Source organism: Ptychodera flava, chromosome 16 (assembly GCF_041260155.1).
Source record: "Ptychodera flava strain L36383 chromosome 16, AS_Pfla_20210202, whole genome shotgun sequence".
Classification (NCBI taxonomy): Eukaryota; Metazoa; Hemichordata; class Enteropneusta; family Ptychoderidae; genus Ptychodera; species Ptychodera flava.
The window spans coordinates 8950062-8968924 of NC_091943.1; the positions used below are offsets into that span (position 1 = coordinate 8950062).

An 18863-nucleotide genomic window follows, 5' to 3' on the forward strand; every position below is an offset into this window, starting at 1 on the left:
ATCACACCAAATTTAAATCAAATGGCTGTCTATTGACCATATGGATCATAGTACAAAATTAGTAGACATGCATATGTATGCCATAGTACTTTATCTTTGTACCAAGTCTCAACAACATTGGTTAAAGAATATTTGCATATGATTAAGCCTCAAAGACATGAAAAAATCCAAAAATGACCATCTGACAGCAATATTGGAAAAAATGACAATCTGGCAGCCATATTGGAACATGTCACAAAGTAAATTGACATGTATATGTATGCCATAGTGCTTGATCTTTGTGCCAAGTTTGGACAAAATGGGTGTAATGACCTTTGAATTACGATTCAAAGACATGCAAAATTCCAACAAAATGGCAGTTCTGCAGCCATATTTGATCCTATCGCGAGCTTAATTGATACATGCGTATGTATGCCATAGTGCTTTGCCTTTGTGCCAAGTTTGAACCAAACGGTTCAAAAAATGTTTGAGTTATATGGTTCAAAGACATGAAAAAATCGCAAAAAAAATGGCCGCCTGTCAGCCATATTGGATCATATCACGAAATAAATTGGTGTTCATATGAAGGGCATAATGTTTTGCTTTTGTGCCAAATTTGAACAGAATCGGTTCAAGGATGTCTGAGTTATGGTTCAAAGACATGAAAAATCGCAACAAAATGGCCGCCTCACGCCCATATTGGATCGTATCGCAATATAATTCAACGTGCATATGTAGGACATACTGTTATGCCTTTGTGTCACGTTTGAACAGAATCGGTTCAAGGATCTTTGAGTTATTGTTCAAAGACACGAAAAATCGCAAACAAAATGGCCGCCTCGTGGCCATATTGGATTGTATCACAAAATAATTTGACATGGATATGTAAGCCATAGTGTTATACCTTTGTGGCAAGTTTGATAAGAATCTGTTCAAGGATGTCTGAGTTATGGTCCAAAGACATGAAAAATCGCAACAAAATGGCCGCCACGCTGCCATATTGAAACACATCGCAAAATAATTTGACATGGATATTTAAGCCATAGTGTTATGCTTTTGTGCCAAGTTTGAGCAGAATGTGCTCAAGGATGTCTGAGTTATGGTCCAAAGACATGAAAAATCGCAACAAAATGGCCGCCACGCGCCCATATTGAAACATATCGCAATAAAATTTGACATGGATATGAAAGCCATAATGTTATGCCTTTGTGCCAAGTTTGAGCAGAATGTGCTCAAGGATGTCTGAGTTATGGTCCAAAGACATGAAAAATCGCAATAAAATGGCCGCCTCGCGCCCATATTGGATCGTATCACAAAATAAATCGACGTGCATCTGTAGGTCATAGTCCTATGCCTTTGTGCCAAGTTTGAACAAAATCAGTTTAGCAGTGTCTGAGAAACTGTTGATGACGGACGGACGACGGACGGACGGACGGACGGACGGACGGACACACGGACGGGACCCATCTATAAGTCCCCGCCAAACTCCGCGGGGACTAATAAAAAAAAAGTCAAGATCCGAAAAGAAAATTGTCAGGGTTACATTCTCTATACAGTTGACAAAAATTAACTTAGGCACTCAACCGGTTAACTTCTCAAACTACACAGTCAGTGCAGCCAATGAGACATTGTCGATTGCTCTACCAGACTTACCCAGGGTCCCCTGCATAGCTGAGCTGAGCTGGTCTGGTGCCAAAATGTACAATGACAGGGTAGTTGATGACATCATTTCTACTCTGTTCTCTGTCGAGTTGATCAATCCGTACAGATGAAGGTTTCTGAAATTCACCCATTGTATGAGAAACACTGTAAAATGAATGTCCTTTTCAATCCTGTTTCTTGAAAATCAGTTTTTCCACTCATGTATAATTCTTTAATTTGTGATGAAATTGTCACAAAACATACACGATGGTCTGCCAATGTACAAATTACACACACAAAATTTACCACATCATTCAGAACATGTCTGCAATAAAATAATTCTTGTCCTTGAGGATAACAGAACTGACTCATCAATACAGCAGACAGCACTTGTGGCGAAACAACAATGGCTGATTAAATATTGCATAATCTCACATTTACACTCACAATGTCTGAAACACCGATCATGTAGCCTGTCACTACTGATCATGTGACACACCCTAAAACATCATGTGATGATCATTTGACATATATTGTCCAATCATGTGACATACCTTGCCGGGATAGGAAACAATCATGTTTTTTGTTTCTTCTGCTACTTTCTCCCATTCCAACTCATCCATTTGCAGCATGGCTGCCAACTCACTGTCTTCAACCAATGGTCTGTTGTTCTTAAGCAAATACAGCAGTACTTGGTGCATGGAGAGAACTTCCTTGCCATTGTCCGGCAGACTACGTACAAACCTTGGCATGAAGTAGAAAGGTCTGCGGCCATTTGCATCTACACATGAATTGGAAATGATATCAAAGTTACTTTGAATGTCTCCAATGACATTTCAATGTTGAATTTTTCAAAAGGAAATGAATAACACTGTATATAGTTTGTTTGGTGTAAGAAAAGAGATCTGAAATCAGATACAATGTGTATAACAGAAGTACATGTACAAAGCAAGGATGTCACTGGCAGTTTTGAAAAATATGACAAAACATTGATAATTCATTTTGAAAATTTATCTGAATGCCTGTCACATCAGCCCTCATTGAACATCTTGTACCATCAGGTTTCAAGATATTCAAATTATCAATGTATGCTTTGAAGGGTTTCATATCCATTAATTATGGAATGTTTATCCATCTGTGAATACTGCTGACATGGCAATCTTAATCGTAGTGGATTGGCTGAACTGGCATGATGCATATAAATCTACATAAATATTTATAAGTAGCAAAATGGATACAGTATTCTCCACAGCTTGGATAAAGCAGTGGGAGTGACCTATCCCTATAAATACCAATGTGGAGAACACTGGGATATGATATCAAGCTACTTACCTTTCAAGTCGAAGTCATGGAGTTCCAAAATTTCTTCAAACAGAAAATCATCAAAGAGATTGAGACCTTCAATGCAGAAATGCTGATCAAGCAAATTTGGGTCAAACAATGGGAAAAGGAAACAAATTTCTCGATTAGCATTACAACATTTTCTAATGAATGTCATTTTACCAAAGAATTTGTGCAGATGAAGTGAAAGTAAAACTCATAACATATTGAGTGTAAATAATTTTTTTGTTTTTTTTTCTTTTTAGATAACAATGAATGGTTCTCTGTAATTAACTGTTTTAAGTCAAATAAATGATCCAATAATACTATGATTGCTACATGTCATTTTACTAAGATGTCTAAAATATGGTTGATATTTTGCAGTATTATACAAATTTTGAAGATCATTATTTGTTCTCAATTTATTCAAAATACTTGAAGAATTTCTTCTCATGTATTCCCCAGTATCCCCGTTATCTGCACTCTCTAACCAGTACATTTGTGACTTATAACACTCCACTACAGAAGCTGTATTCAACAATCAATGGATAACACTCTTAACCAATGGGAAGTGATCTTTGCCATCACATGATACCTTACCTCAGGCATTGGTTCCTTCAGAAAATAGATGGTGTACTCTATGTTGAACCTGATCACATTGCATTGTGGGAAGGTATCCAGAGGGTAGTGGGAAAACATTGAAAATCCTTCAAAGATGTATTCATGATCATCATACTCTATCACTGTCGGTCTGTCACTCTGAAAATCATAAATTTACATGACAATAATTTACAAATTTCATTACAGTTAATTCCACCCCCCCCCCCACCCCCGGTAACTTGAAACTATCATTGACAATAGTCTGCTTATAAACAATCCAAACATGAGATGAATACCCTGAAACAACCACAACTTTAAACAGCCAGTGGCTGTAACTTTTGATAATTTTTTGTTCAGTATGCCAATGACTATATCTCCTTCTACTCCTGGAAGCATGTTGAAATACCAACTATCTAGTTTGGCAACACAACGTTTATACATGTAAAATGCACTGTTAACGTTTACATTCAAATTCTATACTCTGGACCAGAATTCTCTTGTCAACTGTAACTAACCACGTAGTCTACTCCTGTATAGGCTGAGTTAACAAGCTGAGTACTATACAGTCTATATCAACATGCTTTTGGGTGTGGACAAGAAACTTTGGTTTATATTTACAACAAACATGGTGACAACAATCACTAAAAGCTAAAGCTACCGGCCATTTGAGATATTTATCATATCTGATCATATTTACGACCAAACTGACAGTTTCAGAATCTTACCAGGAAGTTAGTGCCCGGTGACACTGTGACTCTGTAGTGATGTAATCTACCAGCGTTGTTAGTGAGTGGATCACAGGCTGGTATACTGCCCTCTCCAGGGTAGATGTTGTGACGAATTCCTGTCTGCCTGGCTCGGTAGCTGCATTTGCACAGTGGTCCATCATTCATCTGTAAATATGAGTCGAATATAAACATGGCTATTTAAATTATTACTATGAAGCAGCAGAGTGATTTCTTAGAAAACTAGTACTGATGTGTAAGGTGCAGATGAAAGTATTTGTGTCTGACAGCGACATCATGGTCAGGTCTGTCACATCGTTACTATACAGGTCAAGAACATAAATTCTTTATCTATCCTAGAAAGGGGCTTCTACCAAATAAAATGCCACATTCAGACCTCTGTAGTGCTCTATAGAGTACAAACACTTGGTACAATATATTATTGCAGTACAAATACACACGGATAAACATACAAACAGAAATACACCTAGTTCAATCTATGTTTCCAGATTATGTGGGTCTGTTGTGCTGTGGTCCATTAGAATTCCAGGTTTAACCGACAGATTCTGGGACTTGACAATATTTCCAGTATTTCTCTCGCCGTCAAATTTTGTCTGAACATAGGGATGTAAGACTTATTTAAAGGGATTCCAGGTAACGGGTCAATCTCTTCAATTATGAATTGCTAGCACATGCATTGATAAAAAGACATCAGACAGCTCTTGACTCATTGAAAATTCATCTCGTACATCATACAATACAAGCAGTGTGAAATAAAATGTGAAATCATACAAGCCTATTACTATGTGATGTTTGTTGCATAGGATATTGTCTCTGAAATTCTTAACAATAGGTCACTTAGATGTAATTTTGACATAGATGAAGTCTGAAATGAAACATAACTGGGCATCATAGCATCGTCATGATGCAAATGGTTGAGCATCATTGCAACCTGAAGCCATACACAGGTCAATACAACAGTTATCACTCCATTACGAGAAATCACTCAATTGGCTGCTGTGATGTCATTATTACATTACCATGAGACAATCACTGGTTTGGCCATTGTGATGTCATTGCTCCATCACCATGAAACAATCAATAATATCATACCTCTCCAGGATCATTGAACCATAGCTCTTCATGAAGCCTCAGAGGATGTTTTTTCTTTCGTCTCATTTCATTCATTTGTTCAAAGTTCTCAGTGTCGGACTCAGAATCATTGTCACTGTCACTGCTGCTACTCTCACTGTCAGAGATGTGAACTTCAACTGAAATCAAATTATATCAAATCAAATCAAATCAAATCAAAAAATTATCATCATTGTTATCAACATCACCATCATCATAACACATCTTCTGCAACAACTAGTTGTAACTGATTGTCTCTTATTTATCGATACATTTAGGGCTGCTGGGCACACATCATGATCAAAGCAATAAATGATATGAACGACTGTTGTACGGTATACAAAATTTAAAAACTATGTATAAATGTCCCACAAATATCGATAATGAAATTAATTTCAGGCAATTTCAAACAGTAAACACACTACTCAAATCAGTATTTACAGTGTCTTTCAGTGACTGACTGACCTCTGTGTACACACTTCTCTTCCTTGTAATCAGGAATTTTTGTAAGAAGATCTTCCCGACATCTCTTTCCTCTCTCTACAAGATTACGTCTGACTCTGTCGTACAAATCCCGCAACTTACTTGTGCCAGCTACAGTAGAATCATGCTGCAAAACAAGGTGGACAAAAATGTGTCACCCATGTAGAATGAATAACATCTTTTCACAGACCTGCTATGGTGTGTTGTATCTTTGCTATACTATTGATTTTTAAATCAGTTAACGAGTCAAAATTCATAATACCATCAGTCTGCACACTGCAATAATTTCAATATATTCACAAAAGGGGGTATGTGAAAGCATGAATATTGTTACCAGCTTTCTAGAGACAGAAAGTACAGAATTATGACAATATTTGAGGATATAAGACCAAGAGAGTGACATTGCAGCAATATTGAATACTCTTGACAGCATTAACAATTTTATTACATAGTTCAGGGGTCAAGGTTTACCTTTTGATCCATGGGATCTTTAGAATAGTACTGGTCAGTTGGAGTACATCTGATCCAATGAGGTTTCTTCTCATCTTCATCTTCTGTTGTCTCCTTGGCAACAGTGAAAGATGAAGCAGCACTGGAAGGACTTTTCATGGGTTTTATTTTGGGTTTGGGCTTCGGATCTCTGTCTATGTGACTCCTGGCTCTTTTAGGTGACACTTCACTGCAAGTAAGATGTAGTTATGTTGATAAAATTGAATGAGATTAGATTCTTTGGCTTTAGAATAAAGCAAGTAATACAGTCAGACACAGAAATGATTGCCTTTAAGAACTGTGGATAAATTGTTCATGTACCGGTATGTGTATTGGTTATGATCTTAGAGTCATACTGACCCACTCTGTATCTTGACAAACACTGACAGGGCTATTTGTATGTATGTACACATGTGTAATAGGATGTGTCACATTTTCTGAAAACCACAGAGAAGAGAGTTGAGATGTGCTTGGTTCGATGCAAATCAAATCAGGTAAAATGTTAAATAATTTTCATTCTATTATTGTAGAAAGGTCCAGCTTTGAAATGGGAAAACAATGCCCTTGTATACATATTTTGGTGAAAGATTATTTCATGCCTTTTCCCACAAAACTGTTTATATCAAGGAAAAGTTCATCTTAATACACTGACAGAATCCCTATGATGATAAGAAAAGATGTTGTCAGAATGTATTACAAGGCAGAGCAAATCCAGTGATCTGGAGTCTGGTATTCTGCCAAACTCATTTGGTTCAGTATTTTGTGCCAGCATGGTGATCTTCAATGGTCCAACAGACTGGGTCATGTACTTGAAGTTATGGATTTGTATGATAAACTACAGGAGCAGCAAACTAGACCAAACAACTTACAACCATCAACCATATGACTGGACATTGTTACTGGTCCATGGATCACCCTATGACCGAACTACCAGTACATTGTTACTGGTCCATGGATCACCATATGACTGGACTACCAGTACATTGTTACTGTTGTATGGATCACCTACCACTAAACGGATTTGCTCAAACCTGCATGTACCCCTGACAGCAAGTTTTAACACACCATGGAGAAACTATATGCTTTAATGATAGCACTGTCTTAAAGCCAGCAGCTCAAACCAAGGAAAACCATGAACACAGACCTGTATGAACATATATACACATACCACACTAACATACACAACATTTAAAGGTACATATCACTTGCAGTACTCACCTTCTTCTGTGATCATAATCATGACCTCGCTTTCTTTTCCTTTCTTCATGGCTTTCCCCTCGGTGTTCTTTGTATCTACTCTCCCTATCTCTGCTATCTCTGGACCTGTACAGGAGAAAAAAAATCGGTTTCAAGGAAACAGACCTGAACAGCTGTGGATCATGTATACCACAGTAGCTGAAATTTAGGTGTAATTTAATGTCAAAGTTAACAGTTTAACCGCCATAAAAAATCATACTTTTACACCATGGGTACCGTGACTATTACAAGAGTGATGTGTAGTTACTATTTTACAAGAAGATAGTGCCGCCATGTGCTTCTCAACAGTATTTGTCAGTGACCTAGAGTTCAACATAGTCAGTGTAAATCAACATACCAACATTATCTGATCTTACAAACTCCTGCAACAACCTATTTCTGTTGAAGTATGCAGCATCCATGTTTTGGGCAATATTATTGAAGCATTCAAGTGTACAGTACTGATAGATATTAGATATTTTCATTCAGGCTGATGGTTTAGAAATGCTTTTTAATACTGACTTGGCAGATGGAAAAGTGATACTGCCTGCCTGGAAAAAGATTGCATAGTTGTGGTACCTGTGTGGATGAGATGCAAAAGTTTACAAAGGAGGAAAGAGGTATTTATTTTCACTTGATAACTTTAAACATCCTATAACTTGAGAGGCTGTTAGTTATGGATGTACCAGTATTGTAATTATCACTTTTTTCGTAGTCAACCTTTTCCCATCATACCTGTCTAATGAGCTCCTCTCTGTTGAACTGTGTGCATGTCTCTTTCTGTGTCCATCTGCATCGTGACTCCTGTGAGGTTTTCTGTCATCCTCTCTGTGTGCATGTTTGCCATCAGTTCTCCTGGCTCTGTCTGTGTGACTGCGATGTTCATGATGACTGACCTTGTCCCGACGGTGTCTATCATGACCTGCAGAACGGTGTCTATGTTCATCTCTACTATCCGAAGACCTCGGTGAGCTATGCCTGTGCCGGTGGTGATCTCTGTGACCATCCGAGTGCGACACTGGACTCCTTCCTTTCCTTTGCCGGTGGGAATCAGATGCAGATCTGTCTCTGTGGCTGTGATGATCTGGTTTATTGTGTGAAGGGATGTTTTGATGGTTGCTTCCGGTCGACTGCCGAATGTTCTGGAAATTGTGTGATCCTCCAGGCTGGATGGGAATTGCTGGCATGATAGGTGTGTTACCATGGACAACCATCTGATTATTTGTATGTGATACAATGGGATTATTTCCAAATGGTCCCAGGGCTCCGTGTATTGGCACTGGCATTCTTGCTAGTGCCCCTTGGTTGATCAAGGCATTCTGGTTGAACATGGCTGGTGTTGGTAGCAGCCCTGGATTCAGATTCTGTTGGAATGGCAGTCTCCCCATGGCTTGCGGTGCAAAGTTTGGCAAGAAGTGTTGCTGAGTCCATGCTGTGTTTGCAAACTGTAAAGGATGAGCAACAATGGTTCAGTCAACGACTATGGTAAAGAAATAATAAAAAATATCATTGTCATCTTTGGTTCAGGAGGCAGTCTCTTCCTATCTCGGTGGTTCTGACAAATGGAATCTCAGTAGTTATGGTGCTGGACTCAGTCATTTCAATGAGAAGAAGCAGTTCTATTCTCAGACCTGTACTAAATCTACTATGTGAGAAAAACTTACAGCCTGTAACATGTGACTGTGACTCATACTTTTCACAGTTGCAAATGTGACAGAAGTTGGGAAAAACTTCCTTGAGCCCTCCTCCAAAAAGTTATTGGCAGATGAAAGCATTTGATACCTTATTTAATTGCTTTTAGATGTCTGCATGACTTATTCATGTCGACAGAAATGAATGTTTGGACACAGAAGTTTCGGCAATCGCTTTAATCAAATTATCATACAATACATGAATCTCTATCAGTATCACCGCCATTGCGAAAGTTCTCATCATCGAAATTATTATCTGCAAGTCCCTTCCTACCTCCTTGTTAGTCATTATACATTTACTTTACAGACAACTACAGCCTGCTGATACAATCATAGATACAATATTAGTCTACTTGTACTAACATGGGTCAGTCACATTGTTGTTCACATTCTCCAGAATCCACATAAGAGTATGCAAGTTGATTTCATTGGGTCACTGAGAAGTAATCGAATCCATCTTTCGTGATTTTCTTAAGTTCTGAATCTAATAAAAAATTAAAATTCGTTCAGTGTTTTTATAGTGCATATCTTAGTTTCCTTACTTCAACAGTCCTGAGCAAAATCATGGAACAGTTATAACTTAGGGGCCGTCTCAGATTGCCGCATAAGTTCAAACAGCGAAATTTATTCGTTTACGGGGGGAGGGGGTTTGACCTCCATCCAATTAGTGAACTTCACTTTCGCACTTTTATTTTTTGATTACAAATTCTCTTAACAGTAAAAATTAACAAAAACTGCACACTCGTACGAACAAATTTTGCTGTAACTCCTACTAGCTGCAAAATTGTAGTGTTAGGGTGAGGCGGTCGTGATTTTTTGTTTTTTGCGACTTCGTTCACCAGTAGCTACAATGCTGATGGCCCTGTAGAGGTGAAAATAAGCGCACCCCATTGGACAAGGCGTGTTGATGTGATACCAACTTCCGGTAATGGCGGCTCCAAGAAACACCGATGCCCAACGCACGCCCAATGTTTATGGAACGCGATCACGTGTTTGAACAAATTCAAAACCCAATAAACGACAAGATTAGTGAAGTATAGATTGAGTCTTCAGTAGTGATAAATCAGTACGACCAAATGCAGTAAATATGTAGCATTTCACATCAACACGCCTTGTCCAGTGGGGTGCGCTTATTTTCATCTCTACAGGGCCATCGGCATTGTAGCGCTACTGGTGAGCGAAGTCGCAAAAACCAAAATCACCGACCGCCTCACCGTAGCACTACAATAGCGTTGATCATGATTTCGGGTTTGTTACTAAATATAGCTGCATGCGCGCGACTTTCGGACAAATATGCTGAAATTCAGACAAATTTTGTCGTTGTATGCGCGGCTGTTATTGCAGCTTGTAGTCTCAGTCATCAATTCATACGAATAAGTGTGACGCTAGATAGCCTTTCTAACACTCGCAGGTTGTATTTTCATCGTTTATGCGGAAAATGCGGACAAATGTTTATTTATGCATATTAATGAAAGAGAACAGTGACGTCATTTGCGATCAGTGCTATTTTGCAGCATGGAGGTAGGAACTACTGTATCTCCAACTAGTTCGTGTCTTACTGGAGCGATTAGTATTCAAATTTGATCGATTACTTGACGATGTAATGTGGTCAGAGGAAACATATTCTTAAGTAGGTATAGATAAATGCTACGCTCAGGCAGACATCAACATTTGCCCTTTTGAAATTTCGTTTAGGGGGAGAGGGTAGGGGGCTTTGATGTAAACGACGGAATTTCGTTGCATGAACTTATGCGACAATCTGAGACGGTCCCTTATAACATGTTATAGCTCTTGTTCAGTCTTTCCTGCAGAACTCGGTTAAGCATTCGCTCCAGACAGAATCAAAGAAAATATCATGTCTCTCCCTTGCATCAGAGGAAGTAACGATAAACAATAGCTGCCTGCAGTCAAACATTCAGTCAATACTGTTGAACACATAGCGAAATTTTACCTGTCCCTGGGCTTGAGGGAAGGCCGGTCTTGGCCCTCCGGCGAACTGTGGTATTTGACCGACACTGGGTCTGACAAATCCTCTTTGACCAACAGGTCTTCCTTGCCAGGTATTATTTCCTCGGTTCATCTTTGTGTAAATTGATCTGTTCAGACTTCAGCGAACACCAACTTCACGATTGACAACATCGTTACCAGTTGTAGTAAGCGGCCATGTTTAAAATACCCAGAATGACGAATGGTGGGAAAAAAGTGACGCCACCAGCGGTTAATAATTCACAACATTTGTTTTTCGCGCTTTGCTGAATTTGCGTTCTGACAGCCGCCTGACTTGGACCTTGATCAAAACAATAAGACACGCGATCTGTGTGGTGTATAATGAGGCGATAGAGATTTACCTACATCTGACAGGCTGTAACATGAATTGATTAACGTACTTATATACTCTGAAAGTTCTGTGTAAAAAATTACCCATTATCCAATTTCTTTTAATCGCAGGGAATTGCCCCAGAGGTTCCAGCCAAGTTTAGAGGGAATACTGTTGTTAATGTCTGCTTTCTGTAGATGAAACTGTACAGAAAGGAAAAATTCTTTTCTACAGTCGTTGTTTATGACTACACTTACAAACGGAAGTGCCTACAACAAACACAAGTACGCCCTTTGCTTTCATATAGTCTCAATAGTGTCTCTATGGTTCAGGTTTCCCACGGGCCTACTGCCATATCCACGGTGTCTGTGGGAACAAGCAAATTCGGCCAGCTGCCAAGTCGGTCTATTAAAAAACCCACAAAGGTCCATGAATGACCGAATTCGTAGGTGGCCAAATATACTTGTATTACTGACTACAGGTATATGAAAGAGGTACATCGTTCCCGTTTGTACTGCATATAGCCATAGAGTTGATAGCAAAATTCCCTGAGTGTTATTTTGGCATTTTATGTTTACACTTATCAGCATCATCAACAATACTCAAATTTCTTAGCTGTAACTATTGGTTATTGTTTTTGCTATTTTTACTTTGTTTGTTGACTGTAAGTTTTTGTTTTACTTCACAAAGCACGTTGCAACACCAACTATTTAGCTTGTCAACACAACGTCTAGACGGGTAAAATGCACTATTGTTCACATTTGAATTGTAGCCTACTCCAGAATTCACTTGTCGACAATAACAGTGCAGTTTACACATGTGCAGATTGAGTTGACAAGCTGAATACTGTGTATCTCAACATGCTTTTTGGAGTAGGACAAGAAACGTAGTTGACATTCAAAACAAAATTAGTGTGAAAAAAACATCGAAAGTTAAAACTACTGGCCATTTGAAAACGCCATTGACACTTTTTATAACTGCACAGTGATAGTGATGAAGGTCTTTATACTATTTCTTCTTTTTATATCGTATCTAGCACATTTTCTATTTCTATGACTGGTCACAGGTGATGTCCCATAACCAGGCTGATCGATTTGTAAATAAACAATAATTATGAATAACAGAAATGAAACACTAATATCATTTCCTCTGCCCCATGGCACCATGCACTGTTTGACACTTTAAATTACAGCTTTTTCAATAAAAACTGGCATTTTAAAGGGCCAGTTGCTGAACCATTTGGTGTTTTTTATCAGTATTTTGATTTGTATGTTCACGGTTTTTTTGTTTTGTTTTGTTTTTTGTTCAACTTCTTGTCGCATGTTTAGATACATAGCATTGAACTCGTCAGCTCAGTCTATGAATGTGTCGACTGCATTGTTATTGTTGACAAGTGAATTATAGTCCGGACTACAATCTAAAGGTCAATAGCAACACTGAACTATACCTACACACGCTAGGTTGACAGACGAAACATTGGACATTTCAACAACATACGGTGGGGAGTAGAACAAGACCTTTCCGTTAACATAAAAAACAAAACCATGAAATCGCCAAATGTTACAGATACTGGTCCTTTAACAATGTTTTTTCTAAATATCGTGAACCAAGCGAATTGCGTTATCAACATTGAATTATTATTCGGTACTTCGATAAATTCTGTCTATGGACGTATATGAAATTAGTGTATCGGTATTGAAACATTCATCTATATGCAAAGTATGTAAATGGAAAAATATTTTTCACGCCATGCAATGCTCATTCTAAACGAGTTCAAAACGTGTTGGGTCATACTTACCTTAAACCATGGCTTAACCAGGGACTTAAATCATCCAATGTTTTAATGAATAAACGATACGAATGGGGTACAATGAGTACAATAAATCCCCACGTGACAGTGGAACATGTTACGTGACAACTGGCGGGTACAAAAATAGGTCATCTCGAAAATCGCAGCGGTAGACTGATTGTATGACAAAAAGAGCAGAGAACCCGTGACAATGCGCAACAATGAACCGGATCGTTTTAGAGTTTTATGGTTGCAGGTTTAAACTAAGCTGATCTGGCTTTATCTCCGATTACAAATTGATAGCGCCAAAACCGTTGAAATAAATATCACCCACGGTTTAACAGTCAAAACTATTATTACTCGGTCATACTGTCAATATGTACTTACACCAATGCCTTGTTTTAAACGATAGAAACTCCGTGTCTTTCAGTGCCAGGCTTTACTCTTATGTGGGTACTATACACATTGCAAGCCATTTGTTAAACGGGTTTTCTCTCGCCAGGGATAACACTTTCAGCTGATTTGTTTTTCTTTGTGTGAGTGTTTTGCATCAGTTAATGCGCTTATTCTTGCTATTTAACGCAGCAACAATATGTGAAAGACCCACTAACAACTTTGCGATGAACAGATTATTTGTATCACAGGTCAGACGCTAAGACAAAGGAACGGGGAGCGAGAACTGGGACAGAAAGCCGTCGATTGCGAGAGAGAGAGAGAGAGAGAGGAGAGAGAGAGAGAGAGAGAGAGAGCACTAGAGAGAGAATGAAACAGGTTAAAACAACACACTAAGGACAGTCTAGACTAACTTTTAAGGGACGAGTACGAACTTTGCGAGGTCAGACAGGATCATAAAAAACACAAAACTCTAAAATGTTCACCCTGTAGTATTTTGAGAAAATGACATTACACAGCAAAACCAAACCAAGAATGTTTTATTAACCCGACACAAGGGGCCACTGCTGTGTACAAACGCTTGAAAATTCACACAAACAAAACGCAAATATTATCGCCGAGGACAGGAGAGATGCACATCACATGGGGCACAGTTGGACAGCAGACTAAACTTGAACAGCTGTCCAACTATTCCGTACCAAAATATTGACATCAGTTTATGGAGCAGAGACCACGCGTCGATGTGTTCGATGACGTCGATACCCTGGTTGTAGGTCTACAATTCAACATATGATGACAAGAGCCACCTGGGTGATTTATTCTGATGATTTGAATACATGCAAGACACAAAGATTAGAATCCATTTTGAAATCACACCAATTCAAATGAACATTTCACACGAAATGCGTCACACACAATTGACGTCAAACTAAATCTTCATACTTCACACAACATGTGACTTCCGGAATGGAAGATCCATAGCGAATGAAATTAAGCAAATATTAGTAAATTATTTTTGTGCTCGAATAGCGGTGGTGTTTCTTCGATACGTAACCAATTCATATTGGCGTACCGTGATGGCGTACTTTTTCATCCTGTGACGTAAACTTTTCAAAGCAGCTGCATGTTTTAAATTTATTTACGGGGTCAAATGAAAACACTGAACATTCTCACAGAATCTGATATATTGCTGTCACACTACACCCGTTAATGTTAACATTTGTGAAAAGACCAAACCTTTTTACAATTGGCAGAAACACAAAAACAAACTCAATTTTCCGAAAGTGTTGACGCAGATTTTGAAATAGCGAAAGTTATTTGGCAGCATCTGTTAGATATAGATGTGGCTCTCACTTTGTCAGAGCATTGAAAGTTGTGACATGTATAATTTTTGCTAGTGTCACCAGTCTGACTTTACTGTGCGAAGACTTTCACACATCCAGTATACTCTTCAACCACGATAACTTTTCCGAACGGTTCATCATCGCTGACACAGACACCAAGAGGGTGTTTCACATCATCTTCTTCGTTATCCACACGACCGACAAAGTTCCCTATCTTGTCGTACTTCATGACACAGTTACCCGTGTTATTGCTAACATACACGTGACCGTGTCTATCGACAGCGATGCCGGTGTGAAAATCTTGCGTACCCGGTTTTCGTTTGACGAAACTGAAGGTGTACAAGAACTCGCCGACTTCTGTGAAGACACTAACACGGTTGTTATTACTGTCGGACACGTAAACATTACCCGTGTTGCTGTCGACTGCAACGCACCAAGGATGGTTCAGCTGGCCGTCTCCGCCACCGACGTTTCCGAAGGAACTGACGAACCGCCCGTCGAGACGGAAAACTTTCACGCGATGAGAAGAATGGTCGACGACGTACACTTTCCCTTTGGTCGGATTCACTGCGATGCCCCTGGGATCCGTCAGATGTCCCTTGCCGAAACATCTTATCGACTTCCAGTCTTCATCACAGACCAGAATCTGCTTGTTGCCCCCATCAGTGATGTAGCAGTGGCCGTCTTTATGAGAAACAGCTGCAAAGAGTGGTATGCACTGCCTTGCAAACCCAGACACTTGAACAACTCTCCGCTGGTTTCCTTGCAAAGTAAACACTTGCAATCGCTGGTGCCTAGGCTCGCAAACCAAAATATCACGTCCTCTGCTCAGGGCCACACCACGTCTTAGCCATCCTAGCTGTCCCACGCCGGTTTCCGTTTGTCCAAATTTACACAGCAATCCCTTGCGAGGGATTACCTTGATGTTAACCGGGGACACGTGAATGGGTTTTGAATGTACTCTGACAGAGAGTGTATGTTCCCCCTCGGTGTCTCCATGGCAACTCAGAATAAAGAGATCATCTTCGATTCTGGTCACGTTCACGGACTGAACGTCCCGTGTCGGTGATGTCATTTCGGCAGTTATCACCTGCCCGCAGTACGTCTCTTCACTTTGGTTTTGTTGTTGTTTGGTTAGCGTCACGCAGAATTCTTCCCCGATTCGCGTATATTCAGGTACATGCCGAAGTTCGAAACTGTGTCCAGGTTGCACTTTGATCGGCTTGAAGTTGTGTAAATTAACTTCTGGCACGCCAAGTTTTATGGCAGACACCTTTCCTCTCTCCTTGGGCTGTCTTGCACTGACAGACTGAATTTCTTGTGCAGCCCATCGTGAATTATGTTTTGTTCTTGCGAGCAAGGCCGTGTGTACTGAATTTTCCGATGTTGAGATCGGTGTCGTTAGATTTGGCGTTCCTGTTGACATTTTTGTTATACTTTGGGTTGTGACGCCAGAAGAAGTTTTTATAGCACTTTGTTCCGTTGCTGTCAGCGATGCTGTTCTAGATTCTGTCTTCATATCAGTGAGTTCAGGGATATTAACATTCCCGTGGACGGTGTTCGCGCTTACTCTCGTCCTTGACGTACTTTTTGTAGGTTTCCTTGGAGCAGCGTGAGAATTTGCAATTCTGGCAGAGTCAGTTGCAGACATGCCAATAGGTATAGTTAATGACGTCACATTCTCAGGTCCGGAATACGACACTGCCTGAGGAGCAACGGCAAGTGCGGCTTTCGGTGTAACATACTCCGTCAAGGGCACCACTGTCTCCGAAGGCTTTGACGTTACGTGTAACTCGGCAAATGTCGGAGATAATGGCAATATGACATGTTCGGGTCTAGCGTGCATCACCGAGACAGAGCACACCTCTATCGCAGCTTTGGGTGGAGCCCTCTCAATCTTTGAGATTCTTGCCTTTTCAGGTTTTGGCGCCGGGTACGGTTCTGCTTGTGTCACAGTGACTGTTGACGTCGACTGAGTGGCATACGTCAGGGTTGTGCCACTGGGTGACGAATATGACGTTGACACGGCACGGTTCGCTGCATCAGAGGCCGTCACCGTACCAGAATTGACAACGATGGCGAGTTCTGTCCGTATTTTATTGGAAACTGTCCCTGTTCCAGCCGAAGGCGCCAAAGATTCTGCCACGTTCAGCTTCGCAGGTACAGACTTCGCATCAGTCAATAGCGTGCTTTTCGATAAAGGACAATCCACTGCAGTTGTTGCATTTGTAGATAGGCCAAGAGTTTTAGATTCCTTACCTCGTACTTTTCGTCGTCGATGACTTCGACCATTTGATTGAAGTGTTACTGCTGTGGTAACTGGTGCGATAGTCTGTGTTCGTGTAACTTCAGAATGGCGAGACCGGGCGACCGAAAACCCATCTTCGGCAGTTTGTATCACTCCTAACTGCTCGGCTTTGCAGAAGTCATCGTAGACTTCGAATTGCATGTAATCACTTACGATTGGCTCGGATTTTGTTTCGGTTTCTAAGAGTCGTTTTATCTGAACTGTTACATCCTTCCGGGCTGACATCACCTGTTTCATATCCTCACACTTTATCAGGGTTTCGGCTTTCACCCTCGCCTCGGCCAGATCGCTCTGCGCATTTTCAAGCTCTTTGACTTTCGCTTGTAGGCTGATTCTCCTGCGCTCGTATTCTCTTCTTAACTCTTCGAAAAGGTGTCCGCTGTTTTCTTCTATTTTCCGAGTGATCCCTTCAATCGTACTTTTCTTATGGGCCTCCATTTTCATGCCTTCCCTGTGGTAGCAGTAGACCAACGACTTTGACCACTCTTGAATATTGTGCTTCCGTTGGTTGACTTCTTTTTCCTTTGATTTTATTTCGTCGACCATTGCCGCCAAATCTTTCGCAAAGTCGTTGGCAGCATTTTTCAGGCTTGTGCATTTGTGCTCTGGGTGTTTGTGATCTCTCGTTGTACATTCGAGGCAGACACACACGTCACAACTGGTACAGAAAAGTGATAATTCATTTTTCGAGTGAATTGTGCAGTGGGCAGGGGGTTGGACCGAATACGAGTGGCTACCATTGTCGAGATTGTTCTCGGCGTCCACTAAAATGTGCGATCGACTGGCAGAAATATTCCTATGCACGCACGAGCAGGCATAGCAAAGCCGTAATGTACAGTCAATACATTTGTTACTTGGGTTAGCATCCTTACACACGGCGCATCTGGGAATATCCCCGGTAGCGAAGTTTCCCGTGGCAGGGAGCCTTTCTGATTCGCGGACGGACTTCAGTACCGGCTTGTTGGCCGCTCCCTTATACGTCTGTGTTCTCTCAGCCTTCTCGTGCGAGCGACGACACATCGGGCAGTACAGTTTCCCGTCCTTGTCAACCACTGTGTCCATACATTGTCCGCAGAAACTATGAAGACATGGCAAAATATTCGCATCCCGATACCAGTCGAAACAAATCCCGCACTCCAGAAAGTTGTCCTCGATCCCGTCGAAGAAGTGGAAGCCTGCCGCCGCCATGATGGAATGCCTCATAAAAGACACTGTACTATTGTACTCTGACGATAGTGCCCCCTGGCATTGTTGGAATTTTTCACTTGTTAACCGTTTCAGCACTTTCGCTATGGTTTGCTGTTTTTTGTTGTCAGAGATTAGATTAAACTATATATATGTAAATGTCATTGAGACAACTGTCTCAGAGATTTGTAAAAACTCGTAATTCTTAAACTAAAACAAATGGCACTAAGCTA

At 40.4% G+C, this 18863-nt stretch overlaps 2 protein-coding genes across 2 annotated transcripts in view; both read right to left on the bottom strand.

The window, feature by feature from the left end:
• Positions 1-11483, bottom strand: part of LOC139152733 (ribonuclease 3-like) — a 28125-nt gene extending 16642 nt beyond the window's left edge. Inside the window, exons 1-11 of the mRNA XM_070726049.1 lie at positions 11247-11483; positions 8340-9049; positions 7587-7691; positions 6351-6558; positions 5862-6006; positions 5379-5536; positions 4266-4433; positions 3541-3699; positions 2953-3034; positions 2175-2401; positions 1633-1757 (exon numbers count right to left, since the gene is read on the bottom strand). Coding sequence (XP_070582150.1) covers positions 1633-1757; positions 2175-2401; positions 2953-3034; positions 3541-3699; positions 4266-4433; positions 5379-5536; positions 5862-6006; positions 6351-6558; positions 7587-7691; positions 8340-9049; positions 11247-11375 — 2216 coding nt within the window. The 5' untranslated portion in view covers positions 11376-11483. The remainder of the gene's footprint in view (positions 1-1632; positions 1758-2174; positions 2402-2952; positions 3035-3540; positions 3700-4265; positions 4434-5378; positions 5537-5861; positions 6007-6350; positions 6559-7586; positions 7692-8339; positions 9050-11246) is intronic.
• Positions 11484-15207: 3724 nt separating this feature from the next.
• LOC139114932 (RING finger protein nhl-1-like) lies at positions 15208-18633 on the bottom strand. The gene has a single exon (XM_070676850.1). It carries the CDS (start codon positions 18631-18633, stop codon positions 15208-15210), a length of 3426 nt encoding a protein of 1141 aa, XP_070532951.1.
• Between the last annotated feature and the right edge of the window lie 230 nt (positions 18634-18863).

Bases quoted from the DNA above. Each gene is read 5' to 3' on its own strand.
- LOC139114932 (XM_070676850.1), bottom strand. From the start codon at position 18,633: ATGGCGGCGGCAGGCTTCCACTTCTTCGACGGGATCGAGGACAACTTT.